Below are 24,607 nucleotides of genomic sequence, written 5' to 3'. Positions count from 1 at the left end.
AGAAGATACGTAGAAAAAGAAAGAAAATATGCACAGGGCTCTCGTTTCTACGTGTGTATATATATATATACATATATACGGTACTGTCGCAAGACCACCTACGACAAATGTCGCAGACTGCAAATAATACTGAGCCCCACGTTGTACCACCAACGACAGGAAAGATAGAGGCCTCTGACTGCCAGCTTCGTATCGTTGTTTAGTGCCTCTGATTACTACTTCCTTTTTTTTTTTTTGCAACAGTTTGTGGTGGGGTAGGTTTGGTTCTTTATTTCTTTCGTTTGAGACTCTCTTACATAGAACTCCTAAGAAAGTTAAGGTAAAAAGGAGAGGAAGAAATATATACCTATATAGAGGTACCTTCCGAATGCGTACGATTCGCCAATGGGATAGAGCCCCCTAAACGACCGATCCTTGAACCTCAGTATCTCACTATAATGGTGTACCGTGGAAGGCCCTACAGATAACGTCGGCTATGTGGAAAGATTTAATGTATACCAAAGCTCCGTGCGAACGTTCACAATAAAGATTGGAAGTTATTGGTAATGGTGGACCTCTGTATAGACTCGTTTATTCCATTCTTATATACGCCAATTATTGCATCATCATTTTCATAAATGGGCCTTTTGTCGATTCGTATTCATTGCTCGATGCAATCATATTTTGGAAATATTAAAGCGGTAATTACTTATCGATATTTTTCAATATAGAATATGGTGAAATAAAGAAGAAAGTAAATTTACTTAAGACCTAACCTTAAAACCTAACTCTCGTTAGGTCATGCCACCTGACGTTGTTTGAATTGCACGGCCCGTTCCAACTATGACCCAGATTTAAGATAACTAAAAGATGAGAATATTTAGAGCGTAAAATATGCCAAAAACAAACAAACAAAAAACAAAATAATGTGTAAAGCAAATATTAAATAAAAATAATAAAAAAAAATTTTCCGAAGAATTGGTAAGGTACCCATGGGAATCCCCGGGGAAATGGTGGGGAGATTCTATTTCATTCTCTCGCAGGCTAAATGCTATCTCTTTTCTTAGCTCGCTAAAACGGGTCCGTTTCATCTAATTCATGTCGCTTTCGGCTGCAAATCACTCCGATATTAAAGAAGTTTACGCTTTAATAAAAAAAACAATCGCGTGTCTAGTCTAAATATGAGCAACGAATTAAATTAGTTATACGCATTGGAAGTGCGTAAGTGAACTGGAGTCGAGCAAGGTTTGAACTCGGCGAAAGGAAAGTCTTACTATTTCATCGTTCATCTATAGATATACATACATATCTACATACGTGCAATAATGCATATGCATATAAATATATCTATACATTCTTCTCTCGATATATACTGTATTCTCATCCACCTTGCTGTTCTTTCTCTCTCTCTCTCTCTCTCTCTCTCTCTCTTGTGCTTATTATGTCTATCCGTCTATCTCTTTCTTTCTAGCTTATTCGTTTACTCATACTCTCTTCGTCTTTCTCATCGTCTCTATCGACCGGCTAGCGAACAATAGCACACCTCGGCTACACGGTGGATGAACTTCTGAGGCTGGAATCGGCTCTGCCCACTCTGTAAATTTCGTTTCCGTAAAAATGGCCGTAAGAGAAAAGAGGTCGGCCAGATCTAAAAGGCAACCTACATCCTGTATAACCGTGGCAAACTATAGGTCTTCGATAGTACATCGCTTAATCTTGATAATATGCACCAGATTTAGAAAGTTCTTGGAGAGAATTTTCTTTACTTTGCTAGGTCCCCAGAGGGAGGATTTGCTATATTGTTTATCTTTTTTTGTTTTTCTTCGTTTTTTCATTATTATAATGATAATGGTGAGCACGATCGGTGGGAAATAAAATAATAGTTTTGCTTTTTACTCATTTTAATGTTTCATATTTTTATGTAAGTATATGGAATGTAAATATTTGGGTTTGGTGATTGTCAGTATTGATCGTATAGATGAACCTAAGTCACATTATATTTACATTGCGAATAAACTTTAATTATGACATATGTTTTAATTAAATTTAATGTAGTCTTTTTTGACACTTATTTATTACATTAAAGTGTTTAATTGCGTGTCCTCTACCACATCTAAAAATTATCTTTCGAAAGACTTTGTACATGTAAGTATTTACATATAAGTTTATAATGTTATATATATATAGTATTACATATGAAATATTTTCATCTAAGTAAATTGATTAAAATAAAATGTTTCTTTCTACACAGATAAATCTCCCTAAAAAATGATCAACGAGTAATTTTATTTTCTATACACCCTATATACGTATCCAACGAGTGCTTCGAATAATATCGTATTACGAGCGAAGAAGAACCTGTAATACGAACGACGATAATTCGTATCGATCGTTGCACTTAGCGATGCACAATGCAGGTAGGTATGTATGAAGGACATCTCAAAGAAGACTTCAATCTATGTCCATCGAATAGAAATTAACGTCCGAGCGTGCTTACATACACGTCTACGATCATTTAAATTACTCATGAAAATCGCTTTACTTGCAAATTTACAGTTTATGTATTTAGATTAATATATAAATAATCCAAATGGATAATGAATAAAAAGAGCGAAGATTTAAATAAATATATAATAGAAAATCAATTGCCCTCGACTAGGATTTTTCTTTTAGGAAACAAAAAAAAACAAATAAAAAGAAAGTCTTATAGTTTGTTTACAACTGTAAGAAAGAGTCTGCTTGGAATTTGATAAGACCGACAAAGTGTCGTGGAGTAGTAGAGTAGTCAGTGCGGTCAGCACACATAATAAGTTCACCGCCGACGGAATAAGTAAAAGAAAGTCACAATTTCTCTCATATTTACTTACCTATAGATGCTTTTAAACGAAGCAACATAACGAACCTTAAGAGACAAGATCGGACCCCAATAATTGCATATACATACAAGATGAGCCTAGGGTGTGTATTCTTATTGGGTCTTTACTGATCCAAATAAGTCACAAGTATTTATAATTTTCTTATTTTCAGTACATGTAAATAAATATCTACTATTACATAATAATACATATACATATATAAATAAAAGGAGGAAACTAAAGTGGCAAAGGCAAAGGCAAAGGTAAAGGTAAAGGCAAAGGCAAAGGCAAAGGCAAAGGCAAAGGCAAAGGCAAAGGCAATAATAAGCCATAAGCGAGCGTTCTCTGCATAGAATGCCGGGTAATGAGGTGGAGTCGAGAACGGAGCCTGGCCGCACCCTTACCCTACCTTCCGACCCACCTATCCCTCCTCTCCCCCCATTATTCCTCTTTTTTTATTCCAATGACAACAACAAGGAAGGACAGCGGTGATGAGGAGTATCACAAAAAGTGTACTAACGTCTTCTTAAGATGCTTCAAACTTCTTTCTTCCTTTTTCTTACTTTTATTATTTTTAACATCGAAATGAAAATAAGTTTAATGTATTTATAAAAAAATTAGTCGAAATGATGAATAATACAATATTTCAATTATTATCGCAAACAGTTAATTGAGAAATTACAGTTAGCATAACGTATGTATTACATATATAGAGTATTTCCGAGCTTAATCGTCAAACTTTACATATGAATTTAGAACTCTAAAACAAAAATAATATTGTATTATTCTTATTTAGTTCACAAGTTACATGATTGATGTGATCAAATTTTATCAACGTTTGCTCTTGTGTCATCATCGTTCTTATCCTCATCTTCTTCTTTTTCTTTTTCATGGCCCTGACTTTTCCTTCTCTTCATCCTCCTCATCTTACATGGCTCGCATCCTGCATCGACCCCTCCCAGATTTTCTCCATTCGTATCTTCTTTAGGTATATAAATATGTACATATGTACAATATATGTTCCACTCTTACATACGTAGATATGTATATGTATATGTATATATATATATATATTTGTATACAATATAAAGTGTACAAATCTCTCTATAAAGTCCTAATGTATGTAAGTCCCTCTCTCTCTCTCTCTCTCTTTCCCTTTCTTCCTTCCTTAGCCCCTCTTTCTCTCTTATACAAATGCATATACATTTATAGGGAATGAGAGAGAGAGAGAGAGAGAGAGAGAGAGAAAGAGAGACGAAATGGTTGGCATCGCCAACGGAGATGAGATACATCACGAGACGGGAGACGTATTATTAATGGTGACAGTGGGCGACCCAGGTTGGGCGGGGTACGCGATGTGGTCCCACAAGAAGCCCACCGATGTGGGCCCCGTTCGTTTCTTGTTTTTCTTGCTTTCTTGCTTTCTTGCTTTCTTGCTTTCTTGCTTTCGACCTCTTCTCTGCTCTTCTCTTCTCTTCTCTTCTCTTCTTTCTTCTTACTTTCTTATCTTTCGTTCCTCGTAACTTCATCGAGCTTGACCGCCTGCGCACACCTATTTTCTTATAGGGCGGACCTTTTTACCTATCCTAGACATCTTCGCTTCCTTTTTTATTATTTAGAAAAATTTATTTGTCAGCAAATCTCTATTCGATATGGAAAGTCCACTATATTACTTGAATTATTTTAAATAAACATTTTAACAAGAAATTTATAAACGAGTTTATAAATTTTCGATCATACTTTGATAATACTAATATCATGGACCACCTACGTAGTAAGATACAATATTATTATTAAGTCGAAAGATTAGGCCTCTTGCATTCGTCAGGTAAAATCTGTATGTACCCATTCTTCCTCTCTTTTTTCTCTCATCAAGTTTTTTCTTTCTTACTCACTAACTATTTGTCTCGTTGTTTTTCGCGTTAGGCGAGTAACTTTATCAACTGAGTGAGAGAGCGAAACGAATATTGAGTTTCGTGGCCGACGGTATCCGATCATAACATTGATAATGATTCCTCTACGCCTACGGGTCGGTGTCTGGATAAGGGAGATGAAAGGTACGGGCCGAGCAATACTCCCGCTAATACTAAGGGACCGAGACGCGAACGTCTCTCTCTCTCTCTCTCTCTCTCCCTCTCCCTCTCTCTTGTTACGTTTTATTCGAAGGAAACAATAGCGACGAGCTTTATCTGAAAATGTTTTAACAACGGACTATCGATCGGTAAAAGGAAATGTTTGCATCGAATCAAGTTTCGGGATAAATTTCATTGTGAATTTCTTACATAAGATAATTTTTAATATTTTCATTAACAATTAAGAAATTATCGCTTATATAACAATGAGAAATTCTTCAAAAATTTGAATGATAAATGGAAAAAAAATGAGAAATAAAAGTATCAATCAAAGGTGAACAGTCAAGTAAATTACCGGCAGGTGTGTGTTTGAATCTGCTTTGAATGTTTAATTAGATAGATAATAAGAAAAAAAAGAGAAACATGTATTAATTCCATGTAACATGTACCTGCCTCTTTTTTTTCTCTTTTTCCACACCTACTTTTGAAAAATTCAAATTAATGAAGTCATTCGGTGGGGAAGGAGGAGGAATAGCTGGGGTAAATTAGAGGTACACGCTGGCCATTAGAATACTTAACGAGGACGTCACGGTGGGACGCGATTGCGCGGGTGTGATGATGAATCACCACGTGTATATATATCCTTACCGTGAAGCAAATTCAAGAATATTAAATTGAGTTAACTTGGTTTGGTTGTTTAAGAACTTGAAAAAGCTTTTCCAAGCTTCACCTTGCTGTTTATAAATTGTTGGACTTATGGGGTGGTCGTGTGAAATTGAACAAATTAGATTAGAGTTAGGTGCAAACGAGGCTGGAAATATATACAAATCATAATCCAATTGAAAAAGATTATAATAAGAAGTGAGAGAAACAAAATAAATAGAATGAATCGAAATAGATGAATAAATAAAGAATGGGCTCTATAAATATATATATATATATATATACATATATATAAAATAAATGAATAATAACAAAATAAAAGATAAGAGGCGACCAGAGAAAGGTCTTTCAGAAAGACTTTTTTATTTTTTATATCTTTTCTCCTTCCTCATTCAACTCCTATCCTTTCCGAGGTCCTGCGGGTTTAGCAGTTCTCCTCCACACTTGAAATCTACAAAATAAAATATGAAATAATGCTTCTCGTGCCTTGTGGCTGGGTAAAGGCATGGGCGCACCCATATCTACGCCCCCATGCGTTTATGTACTCTTGTATACTACGTACATCCTTACAAAACCAACCATACACTTTAATCTCTTTCTCCCTCTCTCTCTCTCTCTCTCTCTCTCTCTCTCTCTCTCTCTCTCTCTCTCCCTCCCTCCCTCCCTCTATATATATATATAATACAATATAGATAAGATGTATGTTTACCATATGTAGTTATCATGTATGCAATTAATGTAATATATACAACATATAGATATCAAAAATATAATTAATATAAGCATTATACTATATGGATTTACAAACAATAAGATAAAGTTGGTTTTTGTTAAGGTTTTAAAGAAAAGTTACTTTCTCTTAGGTGTTAACGGTTATATCCAGTTACTTATAATGATATTGTTAGATAATTAGTGTACACTGGAACAAGGTATGGCCTGATAATACTTTAATGAATTTTCAAAGTATATATCTACGTTAAGATTGTTCTTTTTTACTTCTTGTATGATGAGTAAACTTTAAGTTGAGTAGTGCTTAAAATTAATAAGAAAAATATTATTTCTAACATAAAGATTGAAGATACTTTTAGATATGATTTTCTAGGAAAATAAATAATTCAAATATTTGAGTAAAAGTATTTGGTATACAATATATATATACTTTATATAGATAGAATTAACAAAATAGCAATTATTATAATAAAACGTTTCTTTTGTCTTTGTATGTTTACGCTGCTTGGCACAATAGAAATGGTAAGATCTGTGGATTTTATCTTTTTTCCAAGTATTTAATAAACATATTATAAATAAAATATAATTAAATTTGCAATTCTTACAATTCTTATATAAATATATTTATAATATCATTATGCATATAATACCATGCATGCATATTAAATATATGTATATACATAGAAAATCCCATTTCTGTATATTTTGTTGTCTTTTTTCTAACATTGCTATCACTTATAGGAAAGAAATGGCGAGGACTAACGCCACAGGACAGAAGGCCGTACGTCGAAGAAGCTGAAAGACTCAGGGTGATACACATGCAAGAACATCCGAATTATAAATACAGACCAAGGCGAAGGAAACATGCTAAACGATCTCCAGGAGCACCTTCCTCTCCTCCATCAGCTAACAATACTGCCAGCAGTAGGTCCAATCCTAACAATGCTACCATTCATCATTCCATGTAAGTTTTTGTTTTACTACAATATTATTATCTTTCATGCACCGTAATATTGAGTTTTAAAAGAAAAAAATTGTTAATAAGAATACTTACTGTTCAATCAATATGAAATTCTCTACAAATATTTATGATTCTTACAGTAAGATATAATAAATCACCAAAATATTGTCATTTTTGTTAAAGATCTAAGATGGAAAATTATCAAGGAATCTCACAGATCCCATGGAGTAGCCATTCCCCCATTTCGTCTTTATATCATCATCATCATCATCATCACCATCATCATCATCAACAGCAGCAACAGCAACAACAGCAGCAACAACAACAACAACAGCAGCAGCAGCAGCAGCAGCAGCAGGGTATTCAAGAATATAAATCGGAGAATAATTCTTTATATGGTAGTCCATACACGCCTATTATCCATACACCGGACATATCACCAGTTGGTAGTCCTGAACCTGATGGTAAATTTAAGTTTTTAATAATATCGCTTCTTTCTATCTATCTTATCTTTTTCCTGTCAACTATATGTCATCTATCGCTCATTTAGAAGTCTCCCGTTAAAAATAATTAAATTAATAAAAATATAAAATAAATAAATAAGTAAATAGTATAAAGAAACGTAGCACATATATTAAACGTTCATTTGATGCATCAAAAAGACGTTTGATACAATTATTATTATTATTAGGTGACGGAACTCACCTACCGCCTACGCAAAATCCAGATCCAGAACGGGATTTGATGGAAGGGACGTCGAAACAACTTGGGGATATTAACGATCAAACAAAACGGTACACTTTTATAAGTGAAAATAATCAGGTTCATGGGACTCATAATGTTGCTACTAGCATTACGTCTTGTCAAAATTCAGCTAATTATACGGACACGTTGACTTATAAGAAATCGGTATGTATGCTGGCCTTCATCTAATTTCATTTCTCCATTTTTTAATAATAGTTTGTCAATATAGAAGTATTACAAAATTTATAGATTAGTTATTTAAACTTCGAGAGGCAGACGTCCAGCATAGCAGCATTAGGTATAGCAAATGGCATGATGGTATCATGCAACAAGCTTCGTTCTGGTTTCGAAAACGTTGGTTCGGTCACTGGCACGTTTTATCCGCCCGTTGCTTCTCCTCACGATCAATCCTTGCAACATTACGCAAGTAGTCAGTCCTCGAAATCAGTAAACTATTCAATGCAGGCAGCAGTTGAGAGCAACTATAGTTCAGTACAGTGTAGCAACAGGCAACAAACTATGGGGATACGAGGTACAACAGAAAGTTGCTCAGGTAAATAAACTCAATCGATATTTAATCAATATATCTAAAAGAAAGCATAAAAAATATATTATTACTATATTGAAATAATATCATTGGCATTTAAACAGGTGTCAGTCCAAGGTATCAAATGTCTCAGCATCATCAAGAATATCAAACTGATGCAAATTCTTCGCACGATCAACAACAACAACAGCAACAAATTATTACTCACATAGATCCAAGTAGTATGTCAACTTCAACTGAGGAAGATCAACAACCACAACAACCACAGCAGCAGCAGCAACAACAACAACAACAACAACAACAACAACAAAAACCACAACAACAACCACAACAACAATCACAACAACCACCACCACCACCACCACAACAACAACAACAGCAGCAGCAGCAGCAACAGCAACAGCAACAAAGCTTGCAGTTAGAAAAGTACTTTAAGTATTCCCATCCCACGAGTGCTGGTCATTCTAATTTAAGATCCCAAAATTTATTGGACAATAATCACAATTACGCAAGCGATTTGCGTTATTATGATTTGGAACAACAGCAACAACAACAACAACAACAACAATCTCAATTCGATATTTCAAACTCTCACTGCATAGTTGACGAGCAGAATAAAGATGCTCGGTGTACTAATATGGGAATCGGCCATGGTATTGAACAATATCATACTGCGAGTAGCATAACACTTGGCAAATATCAGGAGCATTCAGCGCATCCCCAACAACAATCACAAGCACAGCAGCAACAACAAATGCAACAACAAACTCAGCAGCAACATATACAAAATATTGAGAACTCGACTAAAGCTGAAGATGATTTCAGTATGATTTTAGCAAATGTACGAAAGACATGTTACAGTAGCTAGTCCTCTCTCTTTCTCTCTTTGCACTTTTACATCGTTCGACATTTGTCTTACCGTTTTATCAAACAAAAGATAACAGATTTTACTTTTTTATCAAATAAAATATACATATACACAGTCTACCGAATGTATTAGGTTGATGAATATTTCGTATTAATCAAATTTGGTATATGTGCTCTTAAACACGATCTCCTACGATTTTGTTTCTCCGTCGTTTAACATTTTTTTTTTCAATCTCTGATGAGAATTACATTGTAAATTTAAAATAAATCGGAGATACATCTTTTTTTATACTCATGTAGACTTTATAAATATAGTGATCGTACAATTTCTTACTTCTATAGCTTATTTTGATTTTTAATATTATTTTTCTTTTGGCTTTATTTCGTTAAGATTATATTAATTTTCTCGTCAATTTAAGCATATACAAATAGATAGAATTCATGCGTGCGTGTAAAAAAGAAAGAACAAAAAGAAAAGAACGAAATATACCGAAAGACACGGTTTATACTAAATTATTTTTATTAATATAATTTTCTTTGCGATATTATTATTAATATGACTATTTTAATATTATTATTATTATTATTATTATTATTATAATTATTATTATTATTATTATAATTATTATAATTATTATTATTATTATTATACCATTGCTGATGCTATTGTTTATTGTACTTAATAGAAAAGATTATAAAAAGTCATATATCTGTATCCTTTTCGAGCTTTCCTTCTGCAACATTATTATTTTTCCTTTTTTTTTGAATAAAAATAATTTTGAATAAAAAATTTATTATATGCTTTTCTGGATGAGAACGAGTAAATTAATGCTCGATTTCATCACTGCTGACCACGAACAAAACACGTAATAAAACCTATATTAAACTGATTGATAAATTGATTCATTCCACAGGGGAGGTAAATAATTTGACTACAAGTGTCTACTCATTATTATCAAGATTGATAAGAAGAATCCAACAATACTGCAACTATGAAAGATTTTTAAATGAACTGTTCTTATTATACTTACATTAGGAAGAAATCATATGCAGTTATGTTCTATTAAAAGAATACCAAAAGAAATGTATCCTAGTTATCACAAATTAAGAAAACAAATGGCACATTCATTATGTTAGGAAATTCTATTCATGTCAAAATCTTTTATCAAGTTTTATACACAGTAATAGAAGATATTATTTTTTTATTAACTGACAAGAAAAATTGATGTATTTGTTAATAAATATCTCTTTTGTAGAGATTCAATGTGAATTATTATGCGAAAAGAATGCAGCTGCTCTGACTAAAAATAATCTAGACAATAATATGTTTAAAGGTAAATATAATAATTTTGTTTGAAGAAGAAGTAAAAATAATACTATTAAAATACACTTACTTTTATCATATAAAAATTGATTGGGGAGTTGCATTTATTTTTAATCAATTAATAAAAACTTATAGTGTGTGCGTTAACTACATTTTATTACCGACTGGTAAAATGTGTATCGCCACCTATCGGTACTAGATATTACTTCACTGTACCGACTAGTAAATTTAGGCTGCCATCTAGCGGAAGTAAATATTACTATGTCATATCGACTAGTAGAATATGTTTCGCCATCTAGACTAAAGATAAAACATCACTAGGATAAAATCAAGATGGCTACCTGTCAATGTACTTTGAATACCGTAAATACAGGCTATGTGCAGTGTAAAGTATTTAATTAAAAAAATCCTTAGAGTGGTGCAATAATCAAGTGAATAATATTTTTTATTTATAATAATTCGTTTCATATTCTTTATTTAGTGATCGCCAATTCTGGATGAAAATAATTAAACTGGATAAAGTGCTGTGGGACAGTGTTATGTTATAATCTAAGAAAAATGATTTTCTTAATTAAATCCGAGAATGCAGATGAATTCCAGACGTTCTCTTTATCAAATTATTATAACAAATACTAGTAAGTAAAGTATATATTTTGTTTTTTAACTTTATGCATTATGTAAAATTTTTCTCTCTTCAAACTTATTTTGATATACATATAAAAACTACTTTTAAAAATATTTTTAGATCAGATCAGCATGCAGATCTATATTTTAAATTCCAATCCAAGAACGTTATACTCAAAAGAAGAGGACTCCATTACACCATTGGATCAATGGATATATATTTCATTTTCTTACGGCTAACGATTAGAAGATTTGCATTGATTATGTCATCCGAACAAGAGTTTTATTCTATAATATTATGTAAATAGAACGTAGGTGCACTAACAAAGAATAATCAAGAGAAGAATTTGTCAAAAGGTAAGCATTGCAATCTTGCATTTGTAAAAAACAAACCTATATCAAACTGATTGATAAACTGATTCATTTAACAGGATAGGTAAATAATTTGACTAGAAATGCCTACTCATTATTATCAAGATTGATAAGAAGAATCCAACAATACTGCAACTAACATTATTATATTAAACACTTATATGTCTATTTTGCACCCCACAATAATACACATGCACATACACAAAAAAGGATTTCTTGTATAAAGTGTTGTGCTGCGACTTATCATCGTCGACTTTATCGACATATAATTTTATATAAATGAACGGGGTGATTAATTGGATCAAAGAAAATGTAAAATCAGAAAGGAATTTGCCTCGACTGTGTCTTTTATGTTAGATCATCATCATCATCAGCAGCATCATCATTAATATATACTCTATATATACACATACATATTTCAATTCTCTTGCGTGACCATAAGAGTATAATTTCATGGAAAATTAATTATTATATTACAAAATATTTCGATGCATGTACAATTATATGTAGTAGTAGTAATTCATGTTACAGTAATCGACTTTTATTAACTGAAAAACAAAAAAAGTGACATATTTATGAATTATTTTTAAAAGATTACATAAACACACTTGCAAAATAAATATTGTTTCAGATAATAAAAGTATTATTATTATTATTATAATTAATTTTGTGGTTACGGATTAATGATAAAAAAACATTTCTTGTTATTTGAATTTTCGCGGGCAACACATTGCTGAGGAAAAAATCAAGATGGCTGCCGTGTCGTGTACTACCACGTGCACTATTAAATATTTAATTAAAGAAATGCAATAGTGATGCAATCATAATCAAAAGAATAATATTTTGTATTTAGAATAATTATTTTCATATTCTCTTCTCTTTTTAGTGATTAGTGATTGCCAATTCTGGATGAAAATAGTTACAAATGGGATGTATTGGTGTGTGTGGTACAATAGTATTACGTCATAACCAAAGGAAAATAATTTTCTTTATTAAATCCGAGTATATATAGATGAATTCAGGATGTTCTCATTATATCAATTTATTTTAACAAATATTAGTTACTACTAAGGTACATCTATATGTATTTTGTTATACGAATTTTTACTAATTATTAAAATATATGTGTGGATTAGTTTGTCTCTTAACTTTATGCATTATCTAAACATTTCTGTCCCTTTTCTTAGCAAAACAACTTTACATGCAATTCCATCACACCAACTTTCCACGCACACCAATGACACCATTCAAAAGGAGAGACTCCACACGATCATAAGGGTTTTTTAAACCATCACTTCAACTTTCCACGCAATCCTATGACTCCATCCATAACCAAATATCCCATACAGTCATGAGGGATTTTTTAACCATCACTTCAATTCTGCACGCAATTCCAGTTAAATGCACTCTGTGTTCTTATCATACTTGCACTGCGAGAAAATAATATATGTATATAGTGTAATATTTTATCAAAAGAATACGAGAAGAAATGTATATCTTAGTTATCATCACAAGATATATGGATAACACACGTGGCAAATACATTATTATATTTCCGACATTCAATACATGTCAAAATTTGTTATCAAGTTTCATGTACACACGGTAATAGAAGATATTAGTTTTTTTCCATTGGCTGATAAGAAAAATTGATGTATTTATTAATAAATATCTTCTTTTGCAGGGAATTTCATTTCATTATTATTATGGAAAAAGAATATGCAGCTGATATTGTTAAAAACTAATGTAGACAAAAATATGTAAAGAGGTAAATATTATAAAACTATTCAAATACATTTATTTTGTTATCATATAGTATAAATGATTGGAATTTTATTAACTTTTTAATCAATTAATAAAAATGTATATTAGGAAATTAGTCTTTTATTACCGACTGGTAAAGAGAATATGTATCGCCATCTAGCAGCGGTACTAGCTATTACTTCATTGTATCGACTGGTAAGATTATGCTGTTATCATCAAATGATGGAAATATTTAATTCACTTACCGACAAATACAATATGTTTCTTCATCTAGACGAAAGAAAATACATCGCGCTTGGACACAATCAAGATGGCCACCTGCCATTGTATACTGCCACGTGCAGTAAAGTTAAGTATTTGATTAACAAAAATTCAATAGTGATGCTTTAATTAAGTGAATAATATTGTTTTTATTTACAATAATAATTCAGTTCATATTCTATTCTTTTTTTTTAGTGATTAGTGCTCGGCAATTCAACTTAAGAAGAAAACCATTGGACTTGATGTGTGATATCTTGTAAAGAAAAAAAAAACCATTGGACTTGATGTGTGATATCTTGTGAAGAAAAAAAAACCATTGGACTTGATGTGTGATATCTTGTGAAGAAAAAAAAACCATTGGACTTGATGTTAGATATCAATGCTTAAGAAGAAAACCATTGGATTTGTGTTTGTGATCTAAAAAAGAAAACCATTGTACTTATTATTATTATTAGTATTATTATGTTAACTTAAGAAGAATATCATTGTACTTACTATTATTATGTAAATGTAAAAAGAATATTATTGCACTGTACAGGTGGACAGGTCGACAGGAAAAGTATACCATTGCACTTTAAAGGTTACTTGTCGACTTACAAAGTATACCATTGCACACTTGAGGTTACTTTGGATTACCACGTTTTGTGTCAAATTTTATTTCTTTTTTATCACCTATCCTATCATCCAAGCCATTTAATTTTCCTTTAATAAAATCAACCATTACATGTAAGTATTAATTATTGTAAATGTTACAAGTTAAGAAACTTATATTTTTTTTTTGGTCGTATAAGGTATTTTTTTTTTTATTTATAATGCATGAACATTTTAATAGAAATATTTTAGTAGACAATTGAATTTATTATTAACATATATACATTTTAGCATATTAATGAAATATTTTTGAAATAGAAAGTTTAGAATAGCATTGAATTTGAAGTTATGTTAACTGAAATAGAAAATCATTGCAGTTGTGGTTATGTCACTGTTTATACTTGCACTAAAAGCAAACCATATATAGAGTAGTAATATTTTATGAAAAGAATATTAGATAGAAAAAATGTTTCCTAGTTATCACAAATTAAGAAAAGAAATGGTTAATTACATTCTAATGTTTGCAGTACTTACTATATGTACTAAATTTATTAATGTACACTTATTTTATTGGGAATAGACTAAGAGCATAAAAATGTATATATTTGTATGAATTCATTTGTGTTTTTTTTTGTAGAAATACCATCATGTATTTTATAATGAAAATAGGATGTTGTTTACAGAAGTAAGTATTATAATATTGTTTAAAATACATTTATTTTTGTCATATAAAACGTGAATTAATATAATATAATTAATTTTTGTATAAGTTAACATAAATTTTTACTTTAGTTACCGACTGGTAGAGAGAATATGTATCGCCATCTAGACGACGAAAGAAAACACATCTCTAGGACAAATTCAAGATGGCTACCTGCTGTCACATTGTACTTTAGTGTAAAGTATTGTGTAGTAAAGTGTAAAGTATTTAATTAACAAAATTTCTTAGAGTGATGCAATCATAATTAAGTGAATAATATTGTTTTTATTTACAATAATTCTTTTCTTATTCTCTTCTCTTTTTTTGCAGTGATCACCAAATCACCTTAAGAAGAAACCCATTGGACTTGATGTTTGATATCTTGTGAAGCAAAAAAAACCATTGGACTTGACGTTTGATATTTCCTTAAGAAGAAATCCATTAAACTTGATGTTAGATATCTGCTTAAGAAGAAAACCATTGGATTTGTGTTTGTGATCTACAAAAGAAAACCATTGTACTTACTATTATTATTAGTATTATTATGTTAACTTAAGAAGAATATCATTGTACTTACTATTATTATGTAAATGTAAAAAGAATATTATTGCACTGTACAGGTGGACAGGTCGACAGGAAAAGTATACCATTGCACTTTAAAGAAGGTTACTTGTCGACTTACAAAGTATACCATTGCACACTTGAGGTTACTTTGGATTACCACGTTTCGTGTCAAATTTTATTTCTTTTTTATAACCTATCCTATCATCCAAGCCATTGAAATTTTCCTTTAATGAAATCAACCATTATATGTCATTATTAATTATTGTAAAATTTAATTATGAAACAAATTTATGTGTTTTTTGTCGTATAAGGAATTTTTTTTTAATGCATGAACATTTTAATAGAGAATTGAATTTATTATAAACACAAACCTTTTAGCATATTAAATAATTATGTAATAACTACGTGAGTTGTACATATAATGAACGGAACGTGTTAATTTAATAAGCATTGCACTAAAGGTTATGTAAAAAGTTAAATAGAAAACCATTGCACTTGAGAGAGAGGTTATATGTAATTAAAATAGCACAAATCATTTCACTAAGTATGGATATGTTAGCATAAGAAAAACACCACTTTATTTGTAGACATATATGTGTAATAACGTATAATGAAAATTATTAATTTTTTTAAGAGGCTATATCACGTTAGAAAGATAAAATTGGCACGTCTCGTGGTTATGTTACTTTCAAGAAGAAATAAATCATTGCACATGATAATAGATTTTTATTATATTATAATAAGTAGACGACCACAGCACATTAGTTTATAAAAGATTTTAAACAACAACAACAAGAATATTTGCACTTGTGTATATAATAAGATAGAATAAAAAAAAAATAAAAGGCAATGTTATTTTAAAGTAAAGTAATGGATGTCATGCGAGATTGACAAGAGGGAGAAGCCATTACAACTTGATGTATGTCAGCTGTACAGTTCATTTGCATATATAATTACGAGATGGCGTCTTGAACTCGGTAGCGTTGGGATAGCCGATTTAGTATAAAGGGAGGTGCAAAGCGCATGGATTTCAACGCATCGGGGTGCGACCCCGACTCTGCAGAAGCAGAGTACTCCTGTGGCTGCGCTCAGGAGCAGGTTGCAATACACGCTTAGGCCTGAGCGTTGTATTCAGCTTGCTCCTGAGAAAGACAGCCTTTGGAAAATGGGATGATGAGGAGTAGTAGTAGTAGTTGCATGTAGTAGTAGCTTGAAATAGTAGTAGTAGTAGTAGAAGCATGAAATAGTAGTAGTAGTAGAAGTATGAAATAGTAGAAGCATGAAATAATAGTAGTAGTAGTAGTAAAGAATTAGAATAAGAAAATTGGGGGGTCTTCTAGTATTAGAGGGGGCCTGGTCTCTAGTTAATGGGGTGGCAATCAATCGTGAGGCCGTGCCTGTAGCCGATTTTACAGGTCAAGGTCATCGAAGGTCAAGGACATCCAGGGCAAGGTCGCGCGCGAGTTTCATTCATTATGTGGGTCAAGGTCACGCGCGAGGGTTCGTTCATTATGTGTGTGTGCGTTTTAATATTCACGCGCGCGAGGGTTAAGTCAGTATGTGTGTATCAATTTATTTATTTATTATTTTTTTTTTATTGGGTTTATTAGGAGTTTGTGTGTTTATGTTTTTTTTGGGTGTAGTTAGAATTTGTGTATATGTTTTTTTGGGGTTTTTAAGAGTTTGTGTATATGTTTTTTTGGGTATTTTAAAAGTTTGTGTATATGTTTTTTTTGGTATTTTAAAAGTTTGTGTATATGTTTTTTTGGGTATTTTAAAAGTTTGTGTATATGTTTTTTTGGGGTTTTTAAGAGTTTGTGTATATGTTTTTTTTGGTTTTTTTAGAGTTTGTGTATATGTTTTTTTGGGTTTTTAAGAGTTTGTGTATATGTTTTTTTGGGTATTTTAAAAGTTTGTGTATATGTTTTTTTCGGTATTTTAAAAGTTTGTGTATATGTTTTTTTGGGTATTTTAAAAGTTTGTGTATATGTTTTTTTGGGTTTTTTAAAAGTTTGTGTATATGTTTTTTTGGGGTATTTTCAGAGTTTGTGTATATGTTTTTTTGGGTATTTTAAAAGTTTGTGTATATGTTTTTTTCGGTATTTTAAGAGTTTGTGTATATGTTTTTTTGGGTATTTTAAAAGTTTGTGTATATGTTTTTTTGGGTATTTTAAAAGTTTGTGTATATGTTTTTTTGGGTATTTTAAGAGTTTGTGTATATGTTTTTTTGTGGTTTTTTAAGAGTTTGTGTATATGATTTTTTGGGTATTTTAAAAGTTTGTGTATATGTTTTATTTGGTATTTTAAAAGTTTGTGTATATGTTTTTTTTGGTTTTTTTAGAGTTTGTGTATATGTTTTTTTGGGTTTTTAAGAGTTTGTGTATATGTTTTTTTGGGTTTTTTCAGAGTTTGTGTATATGTTTTTTTGGGTATTTTAAAAGTTTGTGTATATGTTTTTTTTGGTTTTTTTAGAGTTTGTGTATATGTTTTTTTGGGTATTTTAAAAGTTTGTGTATATGTTTTTTTGGGTATTTTAAAAGTTTGTGTATATGTTTTTTTGGGTTTTTTCAGAGTTTGTGTATATGTTTTTTTGGGTATTTTAAAAGTTTGTGTATATGTTTTTTTTGGTTTTTTTAGAGTTTGTGTATATGTTTTTTTTGGTTTTTTTAGAGTTTGTGTATATGTTTTTTTGGGTATTTTAAAAGTTTGTATATATGTTTTTTTGGGTTTTTTAAAAGTTTGTGTATATGTTTTTTTGGGGTTTTTTCAGAGTTTGTGTATATGTTTTTTTGGGTATTTTAAAAGTTTGTGTATATGTTTTTTTGGGGTTTTTTCAGAGTTTGTGTATATGTTTTTTTGGGTATTTTAAAAGTTTGTGTATATGTTTTTTTGGGTTTTTTCAGAGTTTGTGTATATGTTTTTTTGGGTATTTTAAAAGTTTGTGTATATGTTTTTTTTGGTTTTTTTAGAGTTTGTGTATATGTTTTTTTGGGTATTTTAAAAGTTTGTGTATATGTTTTTTTTGGTTTTTTTAGAGTTTGTGTATATGTTTTTTTGGGTTTTTAAGAGTTTGTGTATATGTTTTTTTGGGTTTTTTCAGAGTTTGTGTATATGTTTTTTTGGGTATTTTAAAAGTTTGTGTATATGTTTTTTTTGGTTTTTTTAGAGTTTGTGTATATGTTTTTTTGGGTATTTTAAAAGTTTGTGTATATGTTTTTTTGGGTATTTTAAAAGTTTGTGTATATGTTTTTTTGGGTTTTTTCAGAGTTTGTGTATATGTTTTTTTGGGTATTTTAAAAGTTTGTGTATATGTTTTTTTTGGTTTTTTTAGAGTTTGTGTATATGTTTTTTTTGGTTTTTTTAGAGTTTGTGTATATGTTTTTTTGGGTATTTTAAAAGTTTGTATATATGTTTTTTTGGGTTTTTTAAAAGTTTGTGTATATGTTTTTTTGGGGTTTTTTCAGAGTTTGTGTATATGTTTTTTTGGGTATTTTAAAAGTTTGTGTATATGTTTTTTGGGTTTTTTCAGAGTTTGTGTATATGTTTTTTTGGGTATTTTAAAAGTTTGTGTATATGTTTTTTTTGGTTTTTTTAGAGTTTGTGTATATGTTTTTTTGGGTATTTTAAAAGTTTGTGTATATGTTTTTTTGGGTATTTTAAAAGTTTGTGTATATGTTTTTTTGGGTTTTTTCAGAGTTTGTGTATATGTTTTTTTGGGTATTTTAAAAGTTTGTGTATATGTTTTTTTGGGTTTTTTCAGAGTTTGTGTATATGTTTTTTCGGGTATTTTAAAAGTTTGTGTATATGTTTTTTTGGGTATTTTAAAAGTTTGTGTATATGTTTTTTTGGGTTTTTTCAGAGTTTGTGTATATGTTTTTTTTGGTTTTTTCAGAGTTTGTGTATATGTTTTTTTGGGTTTTTTCAGAGTTTGTGTCAGGGTTGCGTCAGGGTTGCGTCAGGGTTGCGTCAGGGTTGCGTCAGGGTTGCGTCAGGGTTGCGTCAGGGTTGCGTCAGGGTTGCGTCAGGGTTGCGTCAGGGTTGCGTCAGGGTTGCGTCAGGGTTGCGTCAGGGTTGCGTCAGGGTTGCGTCAGGGTTGCGTCAGGGTTGCGTCAGGGTTGCGTCAGGGTTGCGTCAGGGTTGCGTCAGGGTTGCGTCAGGGTTGCGTCAGGGTTGCGTCAGGGTTGCGTCAGGGTTGCGTCAGGGTTGCGTCAGGGTTGCGTCAGGGTTGCGTCAGGGTTGCGTCAGGGTTGCGTCAGGGTTGCGTCAGGGTTGCGTCAGGGTTGCGTCAGGGTTGCGTCAGGGTTGCGTCAGGGTTGCGTCAGGGTTGCGTCAGGGTTGCGTCAGGGTTGCGTCAGGGTTGCGTCAGGGTTGCGTCAGGGTTGCGTCAGGGTTGCGTCAGGGTTGCGTCAGGGTTGCGTCAGGGTTGCGTCAGGGTTGCGTCAGGGTTGCGTCAGGGTTGCGTCAGGGTTGCGTCAGGGTTGCGTCAGGGTTGCGTCAGGGTTGCGTCAGGGTTGCGTCAGGGTTGCGTCAGGGTTGCGTCAGGGTTGCGTCAGGGTTGCGTCAGGGTTGCGTCAGGGTTGCGTCAGGGTTGCGTCAGGGTTGCGTCAGGGTTGCGTCAGGGTTGCGTCAGGGTTGCGTCAGGGTTGCGTCAGGGTTGCGTCAGGGTTGCGTCAGGGTTGCGTCAGGGTTGCGTCAGGGTTGCGTCAGGGTTGCGTCAGGGTTGCGTCAGGGTTGCGTCAGGGTTGCGTCAGGGTTGCGTCAGGGTTGCGTCAGGGTTGCGTCAGGGTTGCGTCAGGGTTGCGTCAGGGTTGCGTCAGGGTTGCGTCAGGGTTGCGTCAGGGTTGCGTCAGGGTTGCGTCAGGGTTGCGTCAGGGTTGCGTCAGGGTTGCGTCAGGGTTGCGTCAGGGTTGCGTCAGGGTTGCGTCAGGGTTGCGTCAGGGTTGCGTCAGGGTTGCGTCAGGGTTGCGTCAGGGTTGCGTCAGGGTTGCGTCAGGGTTGCGTCAGGGTTGCGTCAGGGTTGCGTCAGGGTTGCGTCAGGGTTGCGTCAGGGTTGCGTCAGGGTTGCGTCAGGGTTGCGTCAGGGTTGCGTCAGGGTTGCGTCAGGGTTGCGTCAGGGTTGCGTCAGGGTTGCGTCAGGGTTGCGTCAGGGTTGCGTCAGGGTTGCGTCAGGGTTGCGTCAGGGTTGCGTCAGGGTTGCGTCAGGGTTGCGTCAGGGTTGCGTCAGGGTTGCGTCAGGGTTGCGTCAGGGTTGCGTCAGGGTTGCGTCAGGGTTGCGTCAGGGTTGCGTCAGGGTTGCGTCAGGGTTGCGTCAGGGTTGCGTCAGGGTTGCGTCAGGGTTGCGTCAGGGTTGCGTCAGGGTTGCGTCAGGGTTGCGTCAGGGTTGCGTCAGGGTTGCGTCAGGGTTGCGTCAGGGTTGCGTCAGGGTTGCGTCAGGGTTGCGTCAGGGTTGCGTCAGGGTTGCGTCAGGGTTGCGTCAGGGTTGCGTCAGGGTTGCGTCAGGGTTGCGTCAGGGTTGCGTCAGGGTTGCGTCAGGGTTGCGTCAGGGTTGCGTCAGGGTTGCGTCAGGGTTGCGTCAGGGTTGCGTCAGGGTTGCGTCAGGGTTGCGTCAGGGTTGCGTCAGGGTTGCGTCAGGGTTGCGTCAGGGTTGCGTCAGGGTTGCGTCAGGGTTGCGTCAGGGTTGCGTCAGGGTTGCGTCAGGGTTGCGTCAGGGTTGCGTCAGGGTTGCGTCAGGGTTGCGTCAGGGTTGCGTCAGGGTTGCGTCAGGGTTGCGTCAGGGTTGCGTCAGGGTTGCGTCAGGGTTGCGTCAGGGTTGCGTCAGGGTTGCGTCAGGGTTGCGTCAGGGTTGCGTCAGGGTTGCGTCAGGGTTGCGTCAGGGTTGCGTCAGGGTTGCGTCAGGGTTGCGTCAGGGTTGCGTCAGGGTTGCGTCAGGGTTGCGTCAGGGTTGCGTCAGGGTTGCGTCAGGGTTGCGTCAGGGTTGCGTCAGGGTTGCGTCAGGGTTGCGTCAGGGTTGCGTCAGGGTTGCGTCAGGGTTGCGTCAGGGTTGCGTCAGGGTTGCGTCAGGGTTGCGTCAGGGTTGCGTCAGGGTTGCGTCAGGGTTGCGTCAGGGTTGCGTCAGGGTTGCGTCAGGGTTGCGTCAGGGTTGCGTCAGGGTTGCGTCAGGGTTGCGTCAGGGTTGCGTCAGGGTTGCGTCAGGGTTGCGTCAGGGTTGCGTCAGGGTTGCGTCAGGGTTGCGTCAGGGTTGCGTCAGGGTTGCGTCAGGGTTGCGTCAGGGTTGCGTCAGGGTTGCGTCAGGGTTGCGTCAGGGTTGCGTCAGGGTTGCGTCAGGGTTGCGTCAGGGTTGCGTCAGGGTTGCGTCAGGGTTGCGTCAGGGTTGCGTCAGGGTTGCGTCAGGGTTGCGTCAGGGTTGCGTCAGGGTTGCGTCAGGGTTGCGTCAGGGTTGCGTCAGGGTTGCGTCAGGGTTGCGTCAGGGTTGCGTCAGGGTTGCGTCAGGGTTGCGTCAGGGTTGCGTCAGGGTTGCGTCAGGGTTGCGTCAGGGTTGGCGTCAGGGTTGCGTCAGGGTTGCGTCAGGGTTGCGTCAGGGTTGCGTCAGGGTTGCGTCAGGGTTGCGTCAGGGTTGCGTCAGGGTTGCGTCAGGGTTGCGTCAGGGTTGCGTCAGGGTTGCGTCAGGGTTGCGTCAGGGTTGCGTCAGGGTTGCGTCAGGGTTGCGTCAGGGTTGCGTCAGGGTTGCGTCAGGGTTGCGTCAGGGTTGCGTCAGGGTTGCGTCAGGGTTGCGTCAGGGTTGCGTCAGGGTTGCGTCAGGGTTGCGTCAGGGTTGCGTCAGGGTTGCGTCAGGGTTGCGTCAGGGTTGCGTCAGGGTTGCGTCAGGGTTGCGTCAGGGTTGCGTCAGGGTTGCGTCAGGGTTGCGTCAGGGTTGCGTCAGGGTTGCGTCAGGGTTGCGTCAGGGTTGCGTCAGGGTTGCGTCAGGGTTGCGTCAGGGTTGCGTCAGGGTTGCGTCAGGGTTGCGTCAGGGTTGCGTCAGGGTTGCGTCAGGGTTGCGTCAGGGTTGCGTCAGGGTTGCGTCAGGGTTGCGTCAGGGTTGCGTCAGGGTTGCGTCAGGGTTGCGTCAGGGTTGCGTCAGGGTTGCGTCAGGGTTGCGTCAGGGTTGCGTCAGGGTTGCGTCAGGGTTGCGTCAGGGTTGCGTCAGGGTTGCGTCAGGGTTGCGTCAGGGTTGCGTCAGGGTTGCGTCAGGGTTGCGTCAGGGTTGCGTCAGGGTTGCGTCAGGGTTGCGTCAGGGTTGCGTCAGGGTTGCGTCAGGGTTGCGTCAGGGTTGCGTCAGGGTTGCGTCAGGGTTGCGTCAGGGTTGCGTCAGGGTTGCGTCAGGGTTGCGTCAGGGTTGCGTCAGGGTTGCGTCAGGGTTGCGTCAGGGTTGCGTCAGGGTTGCGTCAGGGTTGCGTCAGGGTTGCGTCAGGGTTGCGTCAGGGTTGCGTCAGGGTTGCGTCAGGGTTGCGTCAGGGTTGCGTCAGGTTGCGTCAGGGTTGCGTCAGGGTTGCGTCAGGGTTGCGTCAGGGTTGCGTCAGGGTTGCGTCAGGGTTGCGTCAGGGTTGCGTCAGGGTTGCGTCAGGGTTGCGTCAGGGTTGCGTCAGGGTTGCGTCAGGGTTGCGTCAGGGTTGCGTCAGGGTTGCGTCAGGGTTGCGTCAGGGTTGCGTCAGGGTTGCGTCAGGGTTGCGTCAGGGTTGCGTCAGGGTTGCGTCAGGGTTGCGTCAGGGTTGCGTCAGGGTTGCGTCAGGGTTGCGTCAGGGTTGCGTCAGGGTTGCGTCAGGGTTGCGTCAGGGTTGCGTCAGGGTTGCGTCAGGGTTGCGTCAGGGTTGCGTCAGGTTGCGTCAGGGTTGCGTCAGGGTTGCGTCAGGGTTGCGTCAGGGTTGCGTCAGGGTTGCGTCAGGGTTGCGTCAGGGTTGCGTCAGGGTTGCGTCAGGGTTGGCGTCAGGGTTGCGTCAGGGTTGCGTCAGGGTTGCGTCAGGGTTGCGTCAGGGTTGCGTCAGGGTTGCGTCAGGGTTGCGTCAGGGTTGCGTCAGGGTTGCGTCAGGGTTGCGTCAGGGTTGCGTCAGGGTTGCGTCAGGGTTGCGTCAGGGTTGCGTCAGGGTTGCGTCAGGGTTGCGTCAGGGTTGCGTCAGGGTTGCGTCAGGGTTGCGTCAGGGTTGCGTCAGGGTTGCGTCAGGGTTGCGTCAGGGTTGCGTCAGGGTTGCGTCAGGGTTGCGTCAGGGTTGCGTCAGGGTTGCGTCAGGGTTGCGTCAGGGTTGCGTCAGGGTTGCGTCAGGGTTGCGTCAGGGTTGCGTCAGGGTTGCGTCAGGGTTGCGTCAGGGTTGCGTCAGGGTTGCGTCAGGGTTGCGTCAGGGTTGCGTCAGGGTTGCGTCAGGGTTGCGTCAGGGTTGCGTCAGGGTTGCGTCAGGGTTGCGTCAGGGTTGCGTCAGGGTTGCGTCAGGGTTGCGTCAGGGGTTGCGTCAGGGTTGCGTCAGGGTTGCGCCAGGGTTGCGTCAGGGTTGCGTCAGGGTTGCGTCAGGGTTGCGTCAGGGTTGCGTCAGGGTTGCGTCAGGGTTGCGTCAGGGTTGCGTCAGGGTTGGTGTCAGGGTTGCGTCAGGGTTGTGTCAGGGTTGGGTCAGGGTTGCGGCCAGGGTTGCGTCAGGGTTGGGTCAGGGTTGCGTCAGGCTTGCGTCAGGGTTGCGCCAGGGTTGCGTCAGGGTTGCGTCAGGGTTGCGTCAGGGTTGCGTCAGGGTTGCGTCAGGGTTACGTCAGGGTTGCGTCAGGGTTGCGTCAGGGTTGCGTCAGGGTTGCGCTCAGGGTTGCGTCAGGGCTGCGTCAGGGTTGCGTCAGGGTTGCGTCAGGTTGCGTCAGGGTTGCGTCAGGTTGCGTCAGGGTTGCGTCAGGGTTGCGTCAGGTTGGCGTCAGGGTTGCGTCAGGGTTGCGTCAGGGTTGCGTCAGGGTTGCGTCAGGGTTGCGTCAGGGTTGCGTCAGTT

The 24,607-nt window shown here is 37.4% G+C and overlaps 1 protein-coding gene and 1 long non-coding RNA gene across 7 annotated transcripts in view; one reads left to right on the top strand and one right to left on the bottom strand.

Annotated features, from left to right (window-relative positions):
- LOC107073691 (uncharacterized) overlaps window positions 1–14,414 on the top strand; it is a 29,609-nt gene extending 15,195 nt beyond the window's left edge. For 2 of the 6 annotated variants that reach the window (XM_089175969.1, XM_089175973.1), the window contains exons 5-16: window positions 7,040–7,262; window positions 7,443–7,723; window positions 7,951–8,168; window positions 8,253–8,556; window positions 8,655–10,598; window positions 10,674–10,751; window positions 11,223–11,376; window positions 11,487–11,722; window positions 11,797–13,342; window positions 13,422–13,505; window positions 13,610–13,696; window positions 13,776–14,414. In XM_089175969.1, the coding sequence (XP_089032095.1) occupies window positions 7,040–7,262; window positions 7,443–7,723; window positions 7,951–8,168; window positions 8,253–8,556; window positions 8,655–9,418 (1,790 nt within the window). In that variant the 3' untranslated portion in view covers window positions 9,419–10,598; window positions 10,674–10,751; window positions 11,223–11,376; ... (3 more) ...; window positions 13,610–13,696; window positions 13,776–14,414. The remainder of the gene's footprint in view (window positions 1–7,039; window positions 7,263–7,442; window positions 7,724–7,950; window positions 8,169–8,252; window positions 8,557–8,654; window positions 10,599–10,673; window positions 10,752–11,222; window positions 11,377–11,486; window positions 11,723–11,796; window positions 13,343–13,421; window positions 13,506–13,609; window positions 13,697–13,775) is intronic. The other 4 variants (XM_089175970.1, XM_089175968.1, XM_089175972.1 and 1 more) reach the window with 4 other exon arrangements.
- A 1,241-nt stretch (window positions 14,415–15,655) lies between these two features.
- On the bottom strand, window positions 15,656–16,943 carry LOC149031369 (uncharacterized). Its single transcript, XR_016177755.1, has 2 exons — window positions 15,989–16,943; window positions 15,656–15,841 (listed from the first exon to the last, which is right to left on the bottom strand). It is a non-coding gene; the product is annotated as an uncharacterized LOC149031369 (long non-coding RNA).
- Between the last annotated feature and the right edge of the window lie 7,664 nt (window positions 16,944–24,607).

This window comes from Polistes dominula, unplaced genomic scaffold (assembly GCF_049000335.1).
Source record: "Polistes dominula isolate Pdom_NZ unplaced genomic scaffold, Pdom_raw_medaka contig_21, whole genome shotgun sequence".
NCBI classification, from domain to species: Eukaryota; Metazoa; Arthropoda; class Insecta; order Hymenoptera; family Vespidae; genus Polistes; species Polistes dominula.
Note: the sequence above shows the minus strand (reverse complement) of the source record. Positions and strands in the feature narration are given on the sequence as shown.